Below are 22,971 nucleotides of genomic sequence, written 5' to 3'. Positions count from 1 at the left end.
AGACCACTGTGACTTCTTTGTGCCATCATTGGCTTTGTGCAGGAAAGCCACTTGAAGATGCTGAATGTGCCAGTATCCAGAATTCAGGCCCTGTTAGGAAAACTGTGTTTGCTAAGTTCTTGTGAGGTGGAGGGAGTTAAATGTGGAGAACCAAAGACTGAATTGTTCATTTCAAGAAATCTCTAACCCATTAATTGGGGCCTGAGCAGATGGGACAAGATAGCAGAAAAGATGGGGCAGGACAGCATGGGGTGAGCTCCTGCTATCCTATCCCTGGTGCTCACCTGAAGTAGTCCCTTGGTCAGCAAAGAGATGGGTGGGTCACACACCTGCTCTTGCACTGGCCCTGGACCTGGGGCCACTCCTTACCTTGCCAGAATGGGAACCATCCCCAGTCAACGCATTTGATGTGGAAATGGAGCATCTGGTGGCACCCATGTGACCAGATGCCACATTACTGCATCAGATGTGGGGCTTTCAAAAGGTTTGCACACTGATAAAGTAGGGAGTGCGGGGGGGGGGGGGTGCCACAGAGTTTCTTAGAAACTCAATGTAAAACCAGGGCTAATTTACCCCAGGGTAAAGGCTCTGCATCCATGTCTGTACTGCCAGGATCAGGCTCGTTGTTCCATTTTGGCCTGCATCCATTAAACTAGATGACACGAAGATGGAGAGAACCTGGGCCATTGTACCCATGTGGACAAGCCCTTAGAAAACAGCGTACGTGAGATACTGGTGGCTTCAATGAGTCCAATAATTGCATGAACATGGAACCAATTTGCAATATAATTTGCTTAATTACAGAGGATAGTTTTTATTTTATTGTGATTCTCCCTGGGTGCTTGTTATTACATTAAAAATTAAAATGGTGCAGGGGACTATGGGGTGTAATCCTTCCAAACTAGCAAAATATTTATTTGTACATGAATATCAGATTATTGTAATGCAACTTGGAAAGTTTGTTAATATTAACAGTTATTTAGGTGAAAGGGTAGCAATTGTAATTCTTTTAAAAGTTGTTTAATTTTGTTTTAATTTTTCATCTTTAGGTTCTTGCAGCACTGCCTGTGACAAATCCAGCTGAGGAAACTGGAAACTGCTCTCCCATCAGTACCAACCACAACAATGAGAAGTCATTTAAGGTTTCTTTGACTTGACGCTTTGTGCTTTATTCTAGTTCAACTGTTCATCACAAGATTATCAGATCAGTTGGTAAACACATTTTTGCTGGATGTTTTTTCATTTCCCAATTAACAAGCATACTTCTGAAAGTAACAGGTGAAATAACAGATTACATTGTGTAACAGGGATCAAGTCTAGCAATACTTAAGGCATTTCCCAGAACTCGTGCATAAATTTAGCTAACTTGTTTTTATTTTTTAAAAATTAAAACTGAAGCATATTATTTTTGAAGCAAGCTTGTTTTCCTTTAGTAGAACTTTAATGTAACTAATCAGACTCCTGGCATGTTTAACATGACTCCCAAATTGTGTTGTAATATAGCCTGTAACAGTTCTTAACCTATTTACTTGGGAGCATATGTAAAAATGTACGTTGCATTTGCTAAATATTGTTGTAGCTTGGATAAATAGAGCTGTTACAGTAAAATGTACTTGTATGTAAATGGAATACTATTTGCGGTTTCAGTATAATTTATTTACAAAGACTTTATTCAAAGAGCTTATGGTATTTTACAATAATTGTTTTCTAATATTACAAATATTGCAAAAACATTTTTGAGGTTATAGCATTCTCTTCCATCAGAAGAGTATGTGAACTTGTATTGCCATCTGAAAGCATACTCTTTCTCTTACAGATGCTACAGAAGGTGTCCATGAAAGTTATGCTAATAAATGAAGCAGATGTTTAAAGTCTATATCATATGTAACAATATGGCTTGGTAAGCAGTGTGAACAAGTTGGTGGTTCTTTGTGATTCTGAATAGTTTCCCAGTTTGAAAAATGATCTTTGTTCAAGAAGAAGGCTTATGTGGAAATATGAGTGACCGATGTATCATTCATATTCCTGTCTTCCTTTAGCTTAGTTCGCAGCCTCTTTCAAGAATTAAATAGACTTTTTACCACCCACACAATTATTTTTTTAAAAATACATGTGATAGACACTGCATAGATTTTATGTTTGTATTTGTATTTGAATAAAACACCTGACTAGATCACAAAAATTAAGTAACTTTCTTCATTTCATGCCATGTGTGAGTGTGGGGATTTTATAACTAGTTGGAAAGAGAGGCTGAAGAAACGTTCCAGTGTGTGTAGCTGCATGACTAGCAGAGGAGGCAGGAAGAGGTGTGGGACTGGATTGTCTCCTTTATGTGTAATTTGAGTTTTTTAAAAAAGTTATCTCAAGTTTTCCCACTTAACAATGGTCAGAGCTACTCTGTATAGCAACAGCAATATGAGTTATTTGTTCATGGTATCCTTTAAGACCATTATATTTAAATTCTGGAATGTGTGATGAAGTAAGATACCAGGAAGAGGAAACCCTGTACTCACTTACTGGCAATAATAGATTCCCTGGTATGTATCCTAATTGAAAGGGGAAACAATGTTTGAAATCAGTTCTACACCAGGTGCTTGATTTCAGGAGTAAGCCAACATATGCAGATACCATCTGAAAACATTCTTGATTCTCCTGTCAATTCCTTGTATCATTGGCCATGTAAGGTGGGACAGATGGGAGCTGTTCTATAATACTTCTGGAGACTATTATGTTTTCTACCATTGGTTTACATGGTCTAAACATTCCTATTTTCATGTAGAATTGTAATGAATGATATGTCTATATATGTCCCAAACTCTGCCTTACACAACATGGCAGGATCTCACCTGTTCTTTCCTTTTGCTTATATCTTTCCTGTCCCAATTACTAATTTTGTTTATCCATGGTGTGCTCTGACATCCAGATTGTCTTGATCTTCAAATTGTGGGAATTGTGGCAAGTTTATTTTCTAGCAATTGTTGAAGATCAAGTCTTATGCCACAGTTTTCCAATTTGGGTATCATTGCTGGGAAGTGGACAAGGGGACTTGCATATGAGAGAGTTATGGAGAAGGATGTAATTCTGCAGCATAGTTCTGAGCCATGGTTGTGGAGTACTACATCTCACACTATATGATGTGGGGGACTGGCATCCAAAGTGTGTTGGGATCGTAATCATATTTGTGCCAGTTGGCTACAGTTGCTTTCCCTCCTCTGGCCAAGTCCATGGGCCACCACCATACGTATCACTGGCTTGAAAGATCACATTTGTGACATGTGAACTGAATTATGGTCCAACAATGACAGTTTCAGCTGTTGTCAGCAGCCATGACTGACACCTGGTCCCAAATCTGGCTCTCGTGGTCTAATGGATGTCTTTCCCAATTCTGCTCGTTAACTGCCTGTCTGTAAAGGTGTTGTGACCCAAAACCAAGGGTCTCATTTATCAATGGTATGCTGAAGTTGTGGTTCTGTACCTTTGCTTGTTAACATACTTTGGATGTCATCCCCAAGAATCTTTACTCATTGATGATGATTGTGGTTTCTTAGAGTGCCAAATTCAAAACATCTGGAAGATAATAACACTGAAAACCATATTAGTTCAAGAAATCAAATGTACAACATTTATGAGAACATCTTTTTCAACTTTACAACCTTTAAGTGCTGTCAATATGTGATGATGATTTTCTTTTCTTTTGTTTCAGGACTTTGTGGATCTTTATGTGATAAACTTTATCAAGCTCCTCTGAATAGCATACACTCTTCAAAGATGGATGCAATGAAGCTAAAGCATGATATTAATCCGTTCCTTCTTTACATTATAAACTTTGTTATCTGGCTATACACAGTTATAACATTTGTTCCATGGTATTTATTTTCTGGATCAAGACATGTCATAGCCAAATCAAAGCAAATTAAAGCTAAACCTGTAAATAGCAAGCCAGGTAGTCCATACAGATCAGTTAACAGTTTGCATTGCTTAGCATCTGTATTATATCCTGGATGTGATACACTTGACAAAGCTTTCAAATATGCTAGAAGCAAATTTAGGGACAAAAATCTTCTGGGAACACGGGAAATCTTAAAGGAGGAAGATGAAATTCAGCCATCTGGAAAGGTTTTTAAGAAGGTATGTTGCCTCTCTTTTTTTAAAATGAAATTTTGAAGGGTTGAGGGTTTGAAGGAAATGCTAGAGTCAGGGAGTAATACTTCCCACACAAGATCCTGGTGAGCCTCACCCCATACCACCCCAAACTGAGCGATATAATTTGGGGGGAAATTGATCCATATAGCCAGCAGTATATGGAAGTATATTGTTATTGGCTATTTGCTGCGTTCATTTTTTAAGGTCCCAAGAAGTTCTCCTTAGGTTACTACATACCTTTCTTCAAGAAATGACTACACTATGAAGTCTAATAACTTTTTAGTCTGAGAAAATATTGGATGAAGACCTCTTAGAGATCATCTCTATAGGTCTAAACATTGTGAGAATGGCCCCAAACATGGCAAATATATGGCTGTGTCTCCAATTTTGGGGGGTGAGTCAGCCTAGGCAAATGTGGCGTTATGAATGTGGCACTTTGTCCACCCTTGGCTTACTGTCTTGATGTCCAGTGATGATCCTAAGCAGTTGTTTGCAAAATGTGAAGCCACATGTGGGCCCTATGGCTGCTTTCCTCCCCCTGCTTTATAGACTCCCCCAGATTGCTATTTCTATAAAATAGAAAAGGAAAAAATTGCAGATTGCTTCTAGAAGAATTCAGAAGTGGTGACTCAAATAGTTCACAGGCTCCTCCCTTCATTGCTTAAATGCCCACTCACTTCTGATTTTGCTTTTTTGTTTTTATCTCAATTTTATGCATTTTTGGTTGCCTGTGAAGCCCTTGGAAGAATTAGGCAGAAGATTTTCCCATGGACCTGCCAGATTGCCCACCCTTGATCTCCAGAGTCATAGGCGTTATGTGTGTAGGCAATAGAAATTAAGCTATGAGGTGGTCTTGCAGAATACAGCAGGCCCTCTGGAACCATGGGCTTCAGATCCATGATTTAATGCAAATGTAAATCATTACGCCCCTTGGTGATATCAACACACAGGCTTCAGTGTGTCTGCATGCACAATGCTGCTACTTAATAATATGAGGTGTGATTATCCACATTTTTTCCTATTCATGGGTGGGGGGCAGCAGTGGTGAAATGAGACCCACATGAATATGAAGGGCCTACTGTACTATATTGTGATGATAGGGATGCCCTATTAGATGCTTTGGCTCTCCTAGGAACTCCTGCCAAAGAGCGATTCACAAGACTTGAGTGTATATCAGAATCCACTTGCAAGTATATGTGGGGCATAGTTTATCACAACTAACTCTGGTTTACAGAAGAATGTAGTAAGTTGCCTCATATAAATCAGTATACTATATTTTTGGCAAGGAAAAAGGTCTATATTAAGGCCCTCCCTCCTTTTGTTAATTTTGGAGTTAAAATGGGTTATATATATGTGTGTTTGCTACGTTCTTTGAGAGTGAGTCATTTCTTGAGCTTCCTGCATTGCCTGTTGTTACCATGATAGCTATGATAGCCATGATAGCTTAGAAGAGATGGACATTTTTCATATCCACATGCTATAATTTCTCAATCTTTGGAGTGGGGTAAGAAGGCATTTCTACCATATTTTGGGCCCACTTTGGGCCAATTTTTTTAAATATTTTTTTATTTAATTTAGGCCCCAAGGTTGTCTTTTTTGAAATTACTGACTTCTGCTCACTTCCTATCATTATTGAAAAGGCTGCCCTGGGCCTTAAAGGCTCCAGGAAGGTGAAAACACATTGTGAAAATGCCCTGTTTTTGGAGTGTGTTTTTGCAGCAACGGGGGAAGCAGGTCTCCTGGGGGGCTAATGTGGCTCCTTGTCCTTTCACAGTTGCCTACCCCTGTTTTAGAGAGAAAGAAAGAATTGATGTAATTGACTTGTGATATTTATTTTCTCATCCAAGACAGTGCATAGAGCATGGCTTACAACAGGGTGGTGGTGGTGGTGGTGGTAGGGGAGATGTGACTCTCCAGATGATGAACTTCTACTCCATCATCCTTCACCATTGGCCATGCTGGCTTTTGCTGATAGGATGTGGACACCAACAGTATCAGGAGAATTTGGAGGTCCCTGGAGTACAGTGCCAGTGTGCTGTATGGGCCTTCAGTTACTGATGCTGTTGATAGAGATTTATGTATTGAGAGCAAAAGCCTGTACAAATGTAGGAATTGGCCAGTACTCAGGAATTATGTTGGACGTAAAATCAGTAGTTAATCTATTCTAGAATGGAGGTATTTCCATGGATGCTGTTCTACATGTTGAACTTCTTTGAAATTGGAAAGATACAGGTTCCCTGTTTTCATAAAATATAGCTTTGTTAATTTCTTTAATCTTAAATTCAGCAATGCAGTTCATATGGAGAAATGAAAAATATAGTTGATCAAACAATAAAAAACAAAACAGTTGACTGCGGCAGGTAAAATATTACTGAGATGATAACAGAGTAAGCAATCATGTAATAATAATAATAATAATAATAATAATAATAATAATAATTTATATTTTTCCGCCTCTCCCAGATGTATTGAGGCGGGATCACAGCATAATATAAAATACAATACAAATACAAACAAATCAATGAAATGCATGAAAATTGTAATAATTAAAAACAAAATATTACAAGTGACAGTAGAGCAAGGATGTACTCGTCCTATTCAAGGAGGTGGATCTATATCTTACATGGGCTCAGGTCGGTATGCTTGCCGGAAGAGCTCTTTCTTAACTGCCCTCCTGAAAGTTTCCATGGAGGTAGTAAGACGGATCTCTTCTGGGAGACTATTCTACAATCTTGGAGCAGCTGTAGTAAAAGCTCTTTGGGAAGTTGAAACAAATTTAGTTGTTGTTGATGCCAGTAGATTCTTCCCCGTTGTTCTAAGAGTGGGGGGGCGGACTGTATAGGGAGATGTGTTCCTGTAAGTAACTCAGGCCCAAGCCATGTAGGGCTTTAAAGGTAATAACCAACACCTTGTATTGCGCCTGGAAGCAGATTGGGAGCCAGTGGAGATCTTTTACAATTGGTATTATCTGGTCAAACCTAGAAGAACCAGTGACCAGTCAGGCTGCCATATTTTGCACTAATTGAAGCTTCTGAACTTAGTACAAGGGTAGCCCTATGTAGAGCGTGTTACAGAAATCAAGACGAGAGATTACCAGAGCATGTACCATAGCTTCAAGGTCCTTTCAGTCCAGGTAGGGGCACAGTTGGCGTATCAACAGAAGTTGGTACCAAGCACTTCTGGCTGTCACATCTACTTGAGATGACAACTGTAGAGACGGATCCAGAAGTACTCCCAAGTTGCGAACTTTGTCCTTCAGGGGAAGTGTGACCCCGTCCAGGACAGGTTAATAAATTTCCTTCCCTAGACCTGAGGTGCCTGTTGCAAGTACCTCCGTTTTCTCTGGATTCAGCCTGAGTTTATTTTCCCTCATCCAGCCCATTACCGACTCAAGGCAGGCAGGCATTCAGAGGAGAGATACCCTAACATAAATACATACATTTTGGTTGACCAAGAAATGTATCACTGTTTGGTGGATATTTGTTTGAATTTGCTAAATGGCCAACACAGCTACCCCTGCATAAATATATTGTTACTATCAACCTGTGATATCATTTCTTGTGTGACCCCCAACACTGTCTATATTGTTGCAAAAAGTTCTTATACATTCTTGTGCCTTTTGTAATCTCTTTTTAAATCTACATATTAGTATTGATAAGGATCTGATATCAAATATTATTTTATTTTGTACCCTAATTTATTACAAATCTGTGCAGAAATCCCTCCCTCTTCATTTTTGTCTATATTGTCTATTCTTTCATGGTTTCCCATTTCTGGATAAGGACATAAAAGGAACAGAAAGTGAAATGTTACTTAAATTGTACCCACAGAGTAGCATTATGTGGTCTGAGAACCTGAAAAGTTTCTGCTGCACTTCTTTGTTGTTCTTCATTATGAAGAAAATGTTATATACCAGATACCATCTTTTGACTTCTGTTTTTTTATCCCTCCGTTTAACAGCTGTCCTATAAATTACTAACAAGCAAACTAAATTTGAAAGAGAAGATGTTACTGGAAGACAAGGGAGTCCCTAAGGCTGCCTTACTTTCTAAATATTCATACTAGGTCCTATATTATCTGTTGTAATTGGAACTGAAAGTGTGGACTATGTGGAGCTCTTGGGGTTTTATGTCCTTTTGGATATATTTTGTTTCGTCGGTGAGCAAAAACAGTTTTATTCAGGCAGGCAGCTTTTATATAGTATGTGTGTTATATGAGGTGTATGTTGTAGTTATGTTTGGTTTTGGTTTTTAGTATATATTTTATTTGGATACTGTTTTTATTTGATTTTTTAAATTGTTTTTAAAACTTTTATTGTAAAGTTTTAAATTTTTTTTATTTGTGAGCCACTTTGGGACTCTTTCTGGGAGAAAGGTGGCATAAACATTAAATGAATGAATGAATGAATAAATAAATAAATAGGTGCAACGTGAGGCAAAAAGTCCCTCCCTCTCCCTAGTGTTCTCTCTTTCTGCTGGAGGAATTGAGAGAGAGGGTGGCTCAGTGATTGGTGAGCATGAGTAAATAATGGCTGGCTCATGAGCAGAGCCAAAAACTGTCAGTCACTGTTATAACCATGAATACTCGTGATTCATGTCCTGGTTGGCCCAAAGTGTTACTGAAAGCAAGTTGTTACGGCTTGCAAACTGGGGTTTTGAGCACAGAATAGGATTTTATCTACTTAGTAAGTTTCTTTTCTAAGCATAATTAGTGGAATGAATGTTCAGTATTAGAGAGCTTTAAGCTAGTCTCTTACGCAAGTTATTAAACTACTAGACAGCTGAGAAATGCAGAAACAGAGCTGCTTATTTTTCTTTTGTAAGGAAAAAAAAGTGGTGGCAGTGGAGAGAATGACGTGATTAAAGGCTTTGGAAGCTTATCCATTGGAGGGCCTTTTGGAAGTCTTTGGGTTCTTTTTTGAGTTGTGGAAACATTCTAGCATTCTACATCTAAAAATGGAGTCTAGACCATTGAGTCTTCCAGGATTCTTTATCCCACATGTCCTTCATCTTGTCAGATGGCCATACTATTATTCCTGCATTTTATAACAGGGTTGGGGAACCTTTGCACTTTCCAAATTTTTTAGACTCCAAGAAGCACAAGCCAGTATGGCGAGTGGTAAGGTACTGTGGGAATTGTAGTCCAATACATCAAGAGGGCCAAACGTTTCCCTCTGGTTTTGTAATCTTGTATCTGGGGAAAAAAACCAACAAAAAACAAACAGGCACAGTAACTTCTAGGAAACTTGTAGAGAAAAACCTTCTGCTGCAAACTCTGAATAAACCTCACACTGTATCTGGCAGGAGAGGTCCAGTTCATTGTCCCTTTCCCTCCATTGCAGCTTGAGTAGGATCAAGGATGAGGGAGTGCTGCTTTTCATTCTTTCCTGTACTGATGTTGGGCTGATACATTTTTTCCTTCTTGCAGTTGTGTGTCAGTTTTACAAGGGTATCTGCATTATACAGTAATCACTTCCATCCAGAGGAATCCTGGGGTCTGTAGTGTGACAAGTCACTGTGAATTCTATGCTCGAGAATTCTAGATCATTTCACTGAAGTATAGCACTAGAGCTCTCTAGCACAGCATTCTGGGTGCCTAACCAATTTATAAGTCCTAGGATTCTGTAGAAGGGAGCCATTACTTTTGTTATTGTGTAGTTTCACTACTCCACTGTGGCATACTGATTTGAGTGTTGAACTACAACTCAGGAGACCTGGGTTCGATTCATCTGCTCAGCTATGAAACCCACTGAGTGATCTTGGGCAAGTCACATGCTCTCAGCTTCAGGGGAAGGCCTCCTCTGAACAAATCTTGCCAAGAAAACCCCATGATTGGTTCTATGGTTGCCATAAGTTATTTACGTGAAAGCACATAACAACAGTGTAGATATACTCTTAAAGATTTGGAAGAACTGATTTAGGGCTCCACATGCCCAGTCTGATTTAAAGGGGATGGGTCAAAAGGCTGGACCTTTTTTAATTCAATATTTCTCTTCTCAGCACCATGCAAGCATAGTATGATGGCTGCAGCAGGATAAAGAGGTCTCCAATCTCCTTTTCCCAAGGGCACTTTACTCCAAAAATTGCAAGGAGCAGGGTATCAATTTGGGGAAAGGGCAGCTTAAAATATGGATTTAGAGAAAAAAATGTTGTAGCAAGCACATTTATTGCTGTTCTTAATTCTTCCATATGGTGGCAGCATTAGATATGTGAAGTAGCCCTAGGTAGACTTCAGGCCTACAAGATCTGCTTTGGTTTTTGACAAGGACCTGGAGGTTTGCCAACAGGAACCAGATGCAGATTATGGCTCATGGGGACAGGTCAGTTTCCTATTTCACTCTGTAAGACATACTTGAGGACAGGGGTTGTCCTACAACTCCCATCAGCCCTAGACAGCATAGGCAGTAGGGAAAGATGATGGAATTTGCAGTCAAAAAATATTTCCAAGACCACGGTTGCGCATTGGTACTTTTATTATACAAGTACAAATATGCATTTGAATCAAGATAGGATTTTAAACATCCTGTTTTGCAAGTAAAGCAAACTTATTTATTATTACTTTCTGTGATTAAATAATCAGAAATCCTCCTTTTTGAAGATGACACATTCTCACTAGATCTGTCATACATGATTTTGCTGTCATTTCTTGCATTGGAAGGGAATTGGACTGGATAACTCTTGGGCTCATTTCCACCTGTTCTGTGTTGTGCAATTTATCATCCAGTGATGGAAGACTAGCACCAAACCAGACTTCTGCTGCCCTTGCTGAAGAATGTGTTTTTATTTTATGTTATATAAACACTTTACATTTAGGTTTTTAAAATTTACAGGTCAAGGGCATAATTGCTGGTGAACTAAATTTGCCTGTGTTTCACATTACGTTCTTTATTTTTGTAAAAACAGCAATAACTTTCAAAAATAAGAACTCTAAATCTAATAGTTCCTTTTGGATGTAAGCTAGAAAACTGTTCAGCATGCTCATGTGAGGAAAAGTCTTTTCAGTTTTATGTTGAAAAATGTAATCAGGTATAAAAACTTGCTTGATCTTCATGAAGATTGAACAGTCTAATCCTATGCATATCTACTCAGAATTGAACTCAGGGTGTGCTTAATCACAGTTGTAAAATTACAGTTCAGATATGTGTGTAGAAATACAGTTGAAATGATGGTCACACTCCATTATTTTAATAAGAAAAAATCACAGTGAGCAATTTTAAAAGTATGTTTTTCTCCTGTGAATTAAAATTAAAGCTATTTGAAGAGGAACTATATACTAACCACACTGATTTTGGAGTTAAGTCTTGCTGACTGTAATAAGATCTACTGGAAGTGTGTTTAGGAATACATTCTTTTGTAGGTTCATAGAAACGTTCTTGTAATTTATTTATGTTGTTGTAAAAGCAGCTCCCACAAGAGGGCAGCATTGATCTTTTTATGAACTCTTTCATCAAAAGCTTAACAGGATTATTGCTTGTAGGAACCTATTCTTTGTATAGTATAGTTTTTGTTGTGTAAATAGGCATCGAAATGATGCAATTCACTCACCTAAAGATATTTTTCTTTTAAAGACTGTGCTTATAATATGGGTTATGTTGAGATTTATGTTGATGCGCAATGGCAACCAAAAGGGACAGGGTCAGGATCAACACCTCTTCCCCCAGGGTAGCTTATTGGTGGATGCAAAATATTATACAGTATATCTGCATTTCTGAGCAGCCACCCCTCAGACTATTTGCATGTTAGCAGCAACACTGTGAGTCTGTGCAATGATAATCAATATCTTCATTCCCTTGTTTTAATAACCCAGAAAAATATTTTTAAACTTTAAAAATAAAAAATGAACAGGTTTTATGTTAGAAATGCTTTTCTAACCTTCAGAACAATGAACAAACATTTTGTATGATTCCTAAATGTATACCTTCCATGTATCTATGTAATTACAGTTTTAGATATTTATAACTATTGCAGTGGCATGATATGAGTGAAGGTAACAGAACAAAAAACTGGTTATAGCTTATGCTTGGTTTTATTTAAAGTGCAGAACTTTCAAGGCCCATAGAATTTTGAAACAAAAAAATGTGTCCTAATCCATACTTTGGGCATAAATTAAAATGACAAAGTGACAAATTGGTCTGCAGTACCAAGTTACTGGTTAATTATAGCTGTATAGTTCTTCCAGATGGTGTATGCAGTTTATACATTTTGTGAACAAAATACATTCAACCTAAACTGAATTAGGATCACAAGAAACTGTTTTTACTGTTCCTGTCTTGTGGGTTTTTGTTTTTAATTATTGTGTATTCATTCATTTATTTACATAACTTATTATTTCATAAAGTTTGTACAAATATGGCCCGTGCAATCTAAATTTTGACAGAGGAGAGAACAACATGGGGCAGGGAAGCAAGGAAGGACATAGGAAAGATACTTGAACAAAGGCTGAATTTCTTTTTTTTTAAATATATAAATATAAATTATATATATCCTTGTCTTTTAAAATCAGGTCATCCTCGGAAAATATCACTGGCTCTCATATAATGATGTTTTCATTAAAGCCAAACACTTTGGAGATGGGTTAACTGTTTTGGGCCAGCAGCCAAAGACAAACATTGCCATCTTCTGTGAAACTAGAGCAGAATGGATGATTGTTGCCCAGGCTTGCTTCATGAACAACTTCCAGCGTAAGTATCCCCCCCCCCCCCCCCAGCCTGACGATGTCAGACTGTGTAGTCCCTCTGAATATAGTGTTAGATTTTTCTAATCACTTTTATGTGACCAATTCATGATTAGGAAGGTTCTTCATCTTCTCAGTTGCCCCTACCCCCTTAATGCTTTGCTGCTTCCTCACTAGGTATTCAGTCAGAATAGCTATTTTTTGCTCACTCCCTTTCCCCCATGATTCTTCCATCTATTCTGAGACCTTTTTAAGAAAATAGCTTTTTTGAAAGAAGAGAAAAGATATGTAGGTTCAGTTTGTTTATACTTCTATAGTGATTTTATTCTGTCCTTTTTGTGAGTGTGTGCTTTGACACATGCAGTGACAATTTGATTGGTTGAGCCACATTACTGTGCCTCTTCAATTTCATACTTTCACCATTACTTTGCTGGTTACTATCTGACAGTGATGCAATCATGTTTTAAAAGGCAGAGCGATCCTTATTTAAAGGGATTTTATGCCCTTATACTCATCAGATAGTTAATAGAAGCAGTTAAACAATCAATTGTGTGAAAACAGTAAAATTCAAATTAGAATGAAAGTAGTTAATTTAGAGACAAGTTTTGTCTAGCTTTATTTTACAATGTAAGACAGAAATCTCTAAAGCTCTCAATCACAGATAAGCATAGCATAGTAGGATACAGCAAGTAATTGCAAAAAGCACTTTGAAGATCTGTTAATTTTTCTTCAGCAGTTTATTATAGCTTCTTTTCAATTATGTTTTTGTTTTTGCATCCTTTCATTTTTCTTTTTACTCTAATTAATGATGTATATTCTGAGGAAAATGAAACTGACACCTATGCAGAATAAATATATCTGAGTGAATGAAGATTGGACGCATAACCTGTAACATGCAAAATCTCCACAAGATTACTCTTTAACTTATTACTCTTCCATATAATCCGTCCCGCACCCTCAGGTCCTCTGGGAGTAGGCTTGCCATATCCCGGTGGGGGGTGGGACTTTCCCAGTTTTGGACCGTGCCTCACGGTCCGGTTTTGCCTCTCCCTCCCCCTGGTTAGAGCGCCGCCGCTCTTACTTGCCACCGCCGTGGCTGTTTTTGTTTGTGCAGCGGCTCTTGCCGCCGCCGCTGCCACCGCTGCGGCCTTTGGCACCCACCTGGGCCCTGGGTCCCGCGCGCCCACACTCACAGTTCTGCTGTGGCACGCGCAGGGCTCTATTGGAGGCTGGAGCTCCTCCTATGGCTGGCAGGCTGGCCATGTGGGCCGTTGAGGGACTGAGGCAGTGGGCAGAGGTGGGCAGCGAGAAGCAGCTGCAGCAGCAGCAGAAGCAGCCGACCACCCGCCTCTACCTCCTCCTCCTTCGTTGCCTCCTCCGCGTGCTCCCTTTTCATGGCCGCGGCTGCTCATGCAGCCGGCCGGCTACCCTCCTCCTCCTCCTCCTCCTCCTCCGTGCGCTTCTTTCCACGTATCGCGCGCCGACCTAAAAAGGGAGCTTGTCCCCTTAAGGAGGCAGAGCCTTGGAGGAGGAGCTGAAGGCGGAGTGGAGGAGGACTCTGGGCGAGGGGAAAGGGCTCTTTCCTGGCCCCATATGGCTCCAAGCAGCAAGAGAGTGCTTCCCAAACTCTAGTCATTTAGGTTCTAGGACTTCACCTCCCAGAAGCCTCAGCCAGTTTAGCCAACTGGCAGGGATTCTGGGAGCTGTAGTCCAAAACAGCTGGAGGGCCCGAGTTTGGGAATCACTGACAAGATGAAAAGCAGGAGGAGGAGAGAGGCCATTTCCAGTAGGCCTTCTTTATTTATTTCTTTTTTCAGGGCAGGGTTGTGTAAATGAGTCAGTCTGGTTTCAGTGTATTTATTTTAATTTTATTTTTGGTTAATTTTATTATTAATAATATATAAGTTTGCCTGTCTAGGAATAAGGCCAAAATGTTCTCCATTTTGATCACGCCTAAGAAACATGCATTTATATTAACATTTAAAAAAAAAAATCATCAAATTTTTCACGTGTCCTCCATTTTAAAAAAATGTGCCCTACATTTGAAAATGTTGTCCTACATTTGTCCCGGTTTGGAGGTCCTGACTTATGGCAACCCTATCTGGGAGGAATCTATTGCAGCCTTTAAAAACCAGACTAACTGCTACCTCCCAGAGGGCCTTCTCTGCAATTGCTCCCAAACTATGGAACGGTCTGGTCTGCCAGATGAGATCTGTCAAATTGCCAGCTTAGACAGCTTAAAAAAAATGTCAAGACGGATCTCTTCCGGCAGGCCTTTCCTGAATAAAAGTGCCCGGCCAAAGAATGACTGCCCCCCCCCACATCATGTATCAGCCCACCGCTCTGTCCTCGCTGTATTTTATTGTGTTTTTGATAGATATTTTAATTGTAATTTGTTTAATCCTGTTTTAAGGGGGGGAATTTGGGACATAAATTTGTAAATGTGGATTTTAACATGTTATAGCCGCTTTGATTGTCTTGTCACAGAAAAGCGGGATATAAATAAAAGTTTTATTTATTATTTATTTATTTAACATTTGCATCCTGTTTTTGGATTGACAGCAGAAGAACATAGGTCTGGATAGTGGCCCCCTTCCCTGCTATCAGACTGCAGTTTAAAAAGCAAAACTGGTGGCAGGAACTGACTGCTGATAGCCCTGGTGTCAATTGCAGCCTTTCTAGATGATAGGATAAAAGGAAAATAGGCACAATTTCTATTGTTGAACAGGTGAAGTACTGATGGTTGCCTGGGATGGAAGATAAAATGGATTTTAAATAGGTACCCAGCAAAACCCACATTTCAGGTCTATTATTAGAAGTTGCTGTTTTGTCACAGCTGAGTAGGATCTTTTCACTGCACAAAGTGGCTACAGACACAAAATGTGTTCCTTGTCTACTTGTGTGAAAGATATTAGGATGGAAATCCAAGAGCCACTTATTATGGAGCCCTGGTGGCGCAGTGGTTAAATGCCTGTACTGCAGCCATTCACTCAAAACCACAAGGTTGCGAGTTCAAGACCAGCAAAAGGGCCCAAGCTTGACTCAGGCTTGCATCCTTCCGAGATCACTAAAATGAGTACCCAGACTGTTGGGGGCAAATTAGCTTACTTGCTAATTAGCTTACTTGCTGTTAACCGCTATGATCTTTGGAATTGCGGTATATAAATAAAACAAATTATTAAATTATTAATTAATTATTTATTTTGAAGATTTATATGCTGCCATTTGACTGAAGAATCCTCAAGCTGGGCTTATGATGAATTGAAATATGGAAAAGTGTGTGTGTGTGTGTGTGTGTGTGTGTGTGTGTGTGTGTATACACTCCGCCCTTCTCTTACGCAGGGAATCCGTTCTGTGCCCCCCCCCCGCTTAAGAGAAAAAATGTGGATGCTTGTGCCTGCGGCAGTGTGGCAATCAGGGCACACACTATGGGAGCACGCCCCATTCATGCGAATGGGATGTGCTGCCCCTTGCACCCCGCACGCTTTGAGCATATGCTCAAAGCCGTGTATAGAGAAGGAATGTAGAGCAGGGATGGGCATATAGTCACAAGGCTCATTTCCAATTTGCAGAAAGTGTTTTCTTTCATGAAATATTGTAAAGATCACTGCTGCAAAGGAATGAATTGTATTAAGAGTTATAAAATGGTTCTGTGCTGTTTATGCTAATCATCCTCATGCTACAGGTTAAAAAAATAAAAGCACGTTCAGAAATGTTAAAAAGCTGTTACAGTTTAAAGAAAATATGGATACTTTCTCTTTCAGATCTTTGCAAAACTTTTTCCAAAGAAGATTTAAATTTTTAATATTAAAATATAGTAATATATTGAAACATCTGGTTTAGGGAAGACTACATTTGCTCCTGTCCCAGCAGGATATACATGAAGATAGTGAGGATTTAACAGGATAGCTCAAGTTTCTGAGACGTGCTTCAGCTCACAGCATGACACAGCATTTAGTGATCTCAAATGAATGAACTTGGCTGACTTATTTGCTGGCAGATGCTAATAGTGTTGTACACTTTTCACGTAGTCATTTCTGAAAGTTCAGTTAGTTGATAAAATGTGAGTAATTAAATGCTGTTTAATTTTGTAAGAAACCCTTGCTGCTGCTACATTGTTTGGCAAGTAGTGCTGTGCTTAAGTTCATTATCTGTAGGCCTGAGCTTACTATACTTTTTTTTAAACCCCTCAGATGATAGCTTTATGTGATTTATTTTCCATCTATGTGTAACTGCACAGAATTAATACTGAAGTATTAATTTTACTGTTATTGAAGGATGTTTCCCTCATAAATGTTGTGGTAGTTTTTGCTCATATTTTGCTAAATATGCCTTGATTTTCTTTTACAAGAATGCTGTTCATGCACAAAACATCAATTTTAGTCACTGGAGATAAGTGAATTACTGCCTATAGTAAGTGAGCATATAATAGTATGGCATATCTCTGATTCTTTCTCCCTTGAATTAATGTACCCTTTCTCTTTTAGTGTATGTTTGGAGTTAGAAAGTGCATATTATGTGAATCTGGCTTCATTCACATTAGGAACCATCTGAGTTTTTGTTTCTTTTTTGTTTTGGATCACTGCTAGAAAGTAAAATTTGTCAACTCTTATTTATATTGTTGTTGATAATACTGTCTATGTTTTAATTAAATATGAAAGTATTATGCAGAGTGTTAAGTGGTAACTCGAAAGACCCTGTTTGTGGTAATGGCTTGCAGCTGCTATAGGTCAGTTCATCTCTTGCTCCATGACGTCAGTACACTATTTTGTAAACTAGACAAGTTTCTTGACTTTGTTAACTGGTAGATTGTTTTTCATTTCATGAATATAAACCTCAGTCACCACCTCCACTATACACTCTGTAGATGAATAATAATAAAATTCTTGTTCTAGGGATTTCCCTCCCCTTCTGCAGCTTGCTGAAAGTTGGCTAGAGGAAATCTTAATGTTTATATAACAGGGGTCATTGGATTAAACACAAAGAGCACATGGGAACAAATCAAGACAGTCTTTTGTACTTTGCTCCCACAAAATCAAAGAAAACAATGTACATGTGTATTTTCTTAACAACAGTTTAGAATTATCTTCCTTATTAAATAGCCTCCCACCTACCAAAAAACAAAACAAAACAAAAAAACAACTCCAAAAACCACAGGGTCAGTTTAGTTTTTGATGAAAGAAAATAATTTTGTCAATGTGGCACTCATGACACCCAAGAACTCTGCTTTTTCTTATACACTAATAGTCTAACCACATGTAGGTAAGAGTGCCCAATAACCTTTTAACTATAGGGCCCGCTATCTGAGCAGAATTGGGGGCAAGCATTCTTTAATTGATAGAATTCCCAGACACCCCCCCCCCCGGCCAACTTGGCCACTTTCTGAGGCAGTACCTCCAAAAAGGAGCTATCCCAAGCTCTCCTTTTAGTTGTCAATACCACAGAAGAAATGCTTGAAAAGTCACAAGCAAATAAAGGAAACTCTCACGAGAAAGATATGAACCTGTATTTTAAAAGTGTGTAGGCTGATTGCCACATATATGTATAAACCCAGGTCTCAAATAGTTACTTGGAAGAACTCGCTGGTACACATATTTTATAACCTCAAGTGGCAAGTACTGGAAACTGCCTCAGTGTGATGACATCCTCCTGACTGTTCCAGACTGTCTTCTGGCACAGAGAATTCCCCAGCCATTGGTATGGCTTCTGGGAACTGGCTGACACTGGCATGGAAAGTCTCCATGTGTGCTGCCAGAATACTGATGTTTTATCTTACTACTGTAGAGGCAGTAAATTATTAAAAAAAAGCCATTTCCTAGCAGTTTTTACATGAGCAGGATGCGTGCCACCATCTGAACATGGTGGAAGTCAAATTTGACTCATTGTCATTATGAAGCAAATTTGTCACTACTTGAGATCATGTAGTTAAGTGCACTACTGTACACTTACAAGAGTTTAAGACAAGGATTAGGAACTGGCTCCCTCCAGCACCAGTGATCAGTAGTCAGGGATCATGAGAATTGTAGTCCAACAACATCTGAAGGGACACGATTGCCAACCTGTGATCAGGGTTTTCTGTGTATCAGTGTCAAGTAACCTGCATGGTAAAAAAATAATAATAATGGGAAAGCCTTCTTTGTCCTTGAAAATATTTTGAGTCACAGTCTTGATGTTCATGAAGCTGGCCAGTTCTTATTTGTAAAAAGATCTAATGAAAGACAATTAGAAGAAGAAAGATATTTTGTGTGTTTGTTTGCATGCTATGCTATTCAGGGATTCTTTTCTGCCAGTCAAATAGTTGCCCTGTCACTTTTAAGTGTTAAATAACTATGGGAATGAAGAGGTTGGCTGAACTCAAAGCCTTCAATCAGGTGACAAATGAATAATGCATTGAGTACTCTCTGTTGCACTTCCAAAGCCATTCTAACCAGATCACAATTTCTTAAATTTGGTGATAGTCAACATTATTCTTCCTTGTTTGGAGAAAAAGTGAATGGTCCCAATTAATTCTTAATTAATTAATTATTTTTAAAATATCTGTCTTAGGTGAAACACAAAAGCAATAGCTTGATGTTGAATCTTTTTCTGTTGTCTGCTTTACTGAGGAGTGCTTTCAATTCATACTTTAAAATTAGAGGGGAGCATCCAGGATTCAAACTAGGATACCTTTCTGTGAACTAAGGCACGTTACAGACTGCCCATTTGGGGCGGCCTGTAAGCGGCCCTTTCCCCGCTGTATCGGGGCCTCAGCTGCCACAGCGGCAGCCTCTGAGGCCCCGATCTGCCGCTTTCCAGGCCGCTTCCCCGCGGCCTGGAAAGGGGTGTCCTGGGGGCTTCATGCCCCAAGGAAACCCGATGGCGGCGGGGAGGAGGAGAAAGGGGCCGCTCGGCCCCTTTCTCCCTTGCGTCCCTGGCGCAACCATCTAAAGGCTGCGCCAGGGACGCAAACCTCAGAAGGAGCTCCGTATCAGAGCTCCTTCTCGTGCCGTGGAAAAGGTGCTCTGGGCACCCTCATGTGGTGCAACGACATCATGTCCGCGCCGCCTTGTTTGGAGGCGGCGCGGTGGTGATGTCGTAATGGCGGCCCCCGTGTAGAACGGGCGCCGCCATTTTGTATGGACTGGGTCCGTACTAGGGTTAGGCGCGTCAAGAAGTGACACCCCTTTCTAACCCTAGTACGGACCCAGTCCGTACAATGGGCCTATGAAGGAATAGGGATTCTTTTCTAGCACTTTGGGAAGTAGAACCACAGTTTTCTGAGGAAATGAGTACAAATGTACAGACACAATCTACTTTTGGTTTTATGTTTTTGAAAGTTCCAGTGTTGACTTTGAAGCAGCACAGTATAACAGAAAATTTATTATTTTCCCCTAGTTGTTACACTGTACGCTACCCTAGGAGGCCCTGCCATAGTGCATGGACTAAATGAAACAGAGGTGACAACAATCATTACTAGCAAAGAACTGATGCAGACAAAATTGAAGGTAAGGCATAATTTAGATAAATTGGGTGCCTATATACATTTGGTTTATTTAGTATTATGGAAAAAAGTGCCATATACATATAGTACAGTTTTTTAAATTTCCTCATTTCCTTTCTTCTTCTCCCCAACAGTCATGTTGCAGTGTAAAAACAGAAAAATAAAAAAGCATGACTGGCTTGTATGCGCCCAGAGGTTGCACAAAAAGGACTGTGAGACTTCTGCATGCAATATTTAAACTAATGTAGAAAAAGTCCTTTTATGTATTGCAAAACACTGGGGCCTGAATTCTCTTGTACACTTATTTAATACATTAGATTTATTTGTGTTTTGGCTCACTATTTAACAATTGGGACTAATCAACAGGATGCCATCCTAGGTATGTTTGGCCCTTGTGATAGTGACCTTTCCTTTGTTATTTGTACACAGCTACTGTTTATTCTTTATATATGGAAAATTCTGTTTCTAATTATAAAGTTCCACTTGTTCTGCATACCCATTTTATATTTATATTTCACATGATTTCAACGTAACTATTTTGAAACCTTGTAGCAGAGATTAAATTTTATGTTATCTTGTAAAATTGTGTGTGTGTGTATCCATTATTCATTTATACAACATGAGGACATCTAATGAAAGAGGAAAGGCTACTAAATGTTAAAAAATGTGAGTTGAAGCTGAAACTTCAGTTTTCTGGATTTTCTTAAAGCCCCACGACACAGGAGATGTTTGGAGGAGAATATGAAAAGTGCAACAATGCAGTGGAAAGAAATTTCAAGAGGAAGAAAAATTAAAGAGTGTGGGAATTAAAAGACAAAACAGTTAGAGTAAAAAAAGGAAGTGGAGAAGGCAGTAGGCAAAAAGAAAAATGACAGGAAAGAAGGCGTGGAAAAGATTTGAATCTTTAAGAAAAGGGATAGTAATAGGGAACTGAGGGATGATATCTTAATTGTAGATAGTAAAGGAAGCTATGATAATGTTGGTCAGGGTCCAAGGAACCATAAATTTGCAGATCTGTACTTCAAAGCTTCTTTTAAAATACCTACACAGGAAAATTCTGCCGAGTATGGCTAGAATTTGGAGAAGGGATTTTTTTTGGAACTAGTTCCAAAAATATAACCTTTTCAAGCACTGGCTGTAGGTTTTACAATCATCCCTATTGATACACGATGAAGCTGCATATGGCGCACTGTATCTCATTATGTACATACATGGAAATAGAGGTATTCCCCAGTACAAAAAAACAACAACAACACCTGTGCTCCAAAGCATTTTGGATAAGGGAAACTCACCCTGTAGTACAGATGCAACTGCTTCCTTTGCAGAGCTTTACCTTCATATCGTGTAGATAAGGCTGCGCTGAGGAGAGGCTGGTATGTTAATGTGTTTTGAAAATGGAAAGGGTTTGTTTTAAGTAAATATACAGATAATATATTTCCTAAACACTGAATATTCTAAATAATGTTGCGGTAGAGTAACAGTAACAATTAAGATGAAATAGTTGGCATTTCACTGTGTTTTTCTTTGTTGATCTAAGTAGCCCAAAAAGATAAAGTCCTTTAAATATGCGTACAAAATAACATGAATAACATGATCGTATTTCTTGGTTGAAATGCATGTCTGCTGAAGTCACCTTTTTCTCTTCTTTTACCTTGCAATATTTCTGCCTCACTCCCAGACACTATTCTCTTCACACAGTCATGTCCTTCTATTCTTGTTTCTGTTTCCATAACTGCTTATTTTCTTTGCCTCCATTACTTGGGAATCCCAACTCTCTTTACCTCTCTTTAAATGCATGTTTTCTATGCCTAACAAAGATTGACTGACTGACTGACTGACCTCTCTTTAAAAAAAATGTCTTGTATAACCTCTGAACTAATATAGTAGACAGTAAAGTTTTAAAAAGCAGCACTGGAAATCATTTTTAAAACTATATCTGTTTTGTACCCCACAGAGTATTGCTTCTCAGGTTCCACTACTCCGCCATATTATTACTGTGGATGGTAAACCAGTGTCATGGGCCGAATTCCCAAAAGGTGTAATTGTTCACACTATGGCATCCGTTCAAGCTATGGGGGAGAAAACAGAAAATAGTATGTATAATTCTCTGTTTGGTCATCTTTTTGCACTTAGGAAAATGAAAGGATTTTTTTGGGAGGCTGGGAGAAAAAAGAGACCAGAGTCATAACAAATGCTTGAGGGTTACTGTTTAATATATTTGACACAGGGTATATGCTAGATATGTCAGTAACTATAATAGATGCTAAAAATGACAGCATTTGGATACATAAAGTTACATGTTTTCTGTATCTATTTTTGAAGTTCTGTGAGGTAATTTTCCTTAACCAGTGTGGATGCTCTGTCAAAAAGTATTTATTTAGCATGCAGCTCTGTGACTAGGAAAGTAAAATAGGGAAATGGTCACTTCTTAATATATGTTATAAAAGCTGAAATTGCTTTTTTTCCTGTGGGATTTACAGCATATCACCCACTTGTGTCAGCCCAGTTGTAAAACTTTGCTGTGTCAGCCATAGACAAAGCAAGAAATAATGTTGATGATACCATTTGAAAAGATTTGGTTGAACTTAGTGAAAACTTTGTACAGTACATACGTGGGACTGTGCTGAGTTAAATTGTGAGGTTAGTGGAGTCTTTATTGCTGGATGTTAAAAACA

The 22,971-nt window shown here is 39.0% G+C and overlaps 1 protein-coding gene across 3 annotated transcripts in view; it reads left to right on the top strand.

Annotated features, from left to right (window-relative positions):
• LOC149318205 (fatty acid CoA ligase Acsl3-like) overlaps positions 1-22,971 on the top strand; it is a 66,683-nt gene that overhangs the window by 22,036 nt on the left and 21,676 nt on the right. The window contains exons 2-7 of one of the 3 annotated variants that reach the window (XM_089509236.1): positions 1,050-1,142; positions 1,817-1,900; positions 3,704-4,128; positions 12,646-12,823; positions 20,191-20,300; positions 22,251-22,389. In XM_089509236.1, coding sequence (XP_089365362.1) covers positions 3,769-4,128; positions 12,646-12,823; positions 20,191-20,300; positions 22,251-22,389 — 787 coding nt within the window. In that variant the 5' untranslated portion in view covers positions 1,050-1,142; positions 1,817-1,900; positions 3,704-3,768. The other 2 variants (XM_089509233.1, XM_089509237.1) reach the window with 2 other exon arrangements.

The sequence above is a fragment of the Sceloporus occidentalis genome, unplaced genomic scaffold (genome assembly GCF_023333645.1).
Source record: "Sceloporus occidentalis isolate IW3139 unplaced genomic scaffold, rSceOcc1.0.p SCAF_2, whole genome shotgun sequence".
Taxonomy (NCBI): Eukaryota; Metazoa; Chordata; class Lepidosauria; order Squamata; family Phrynosomatidae; genus Sceloporus; species Sceloporus occidentalis.
Note: the sequence above shows the minus strand (reverse complement) of the source record. Positions and strands in the feature narration are given on the sequence as shown.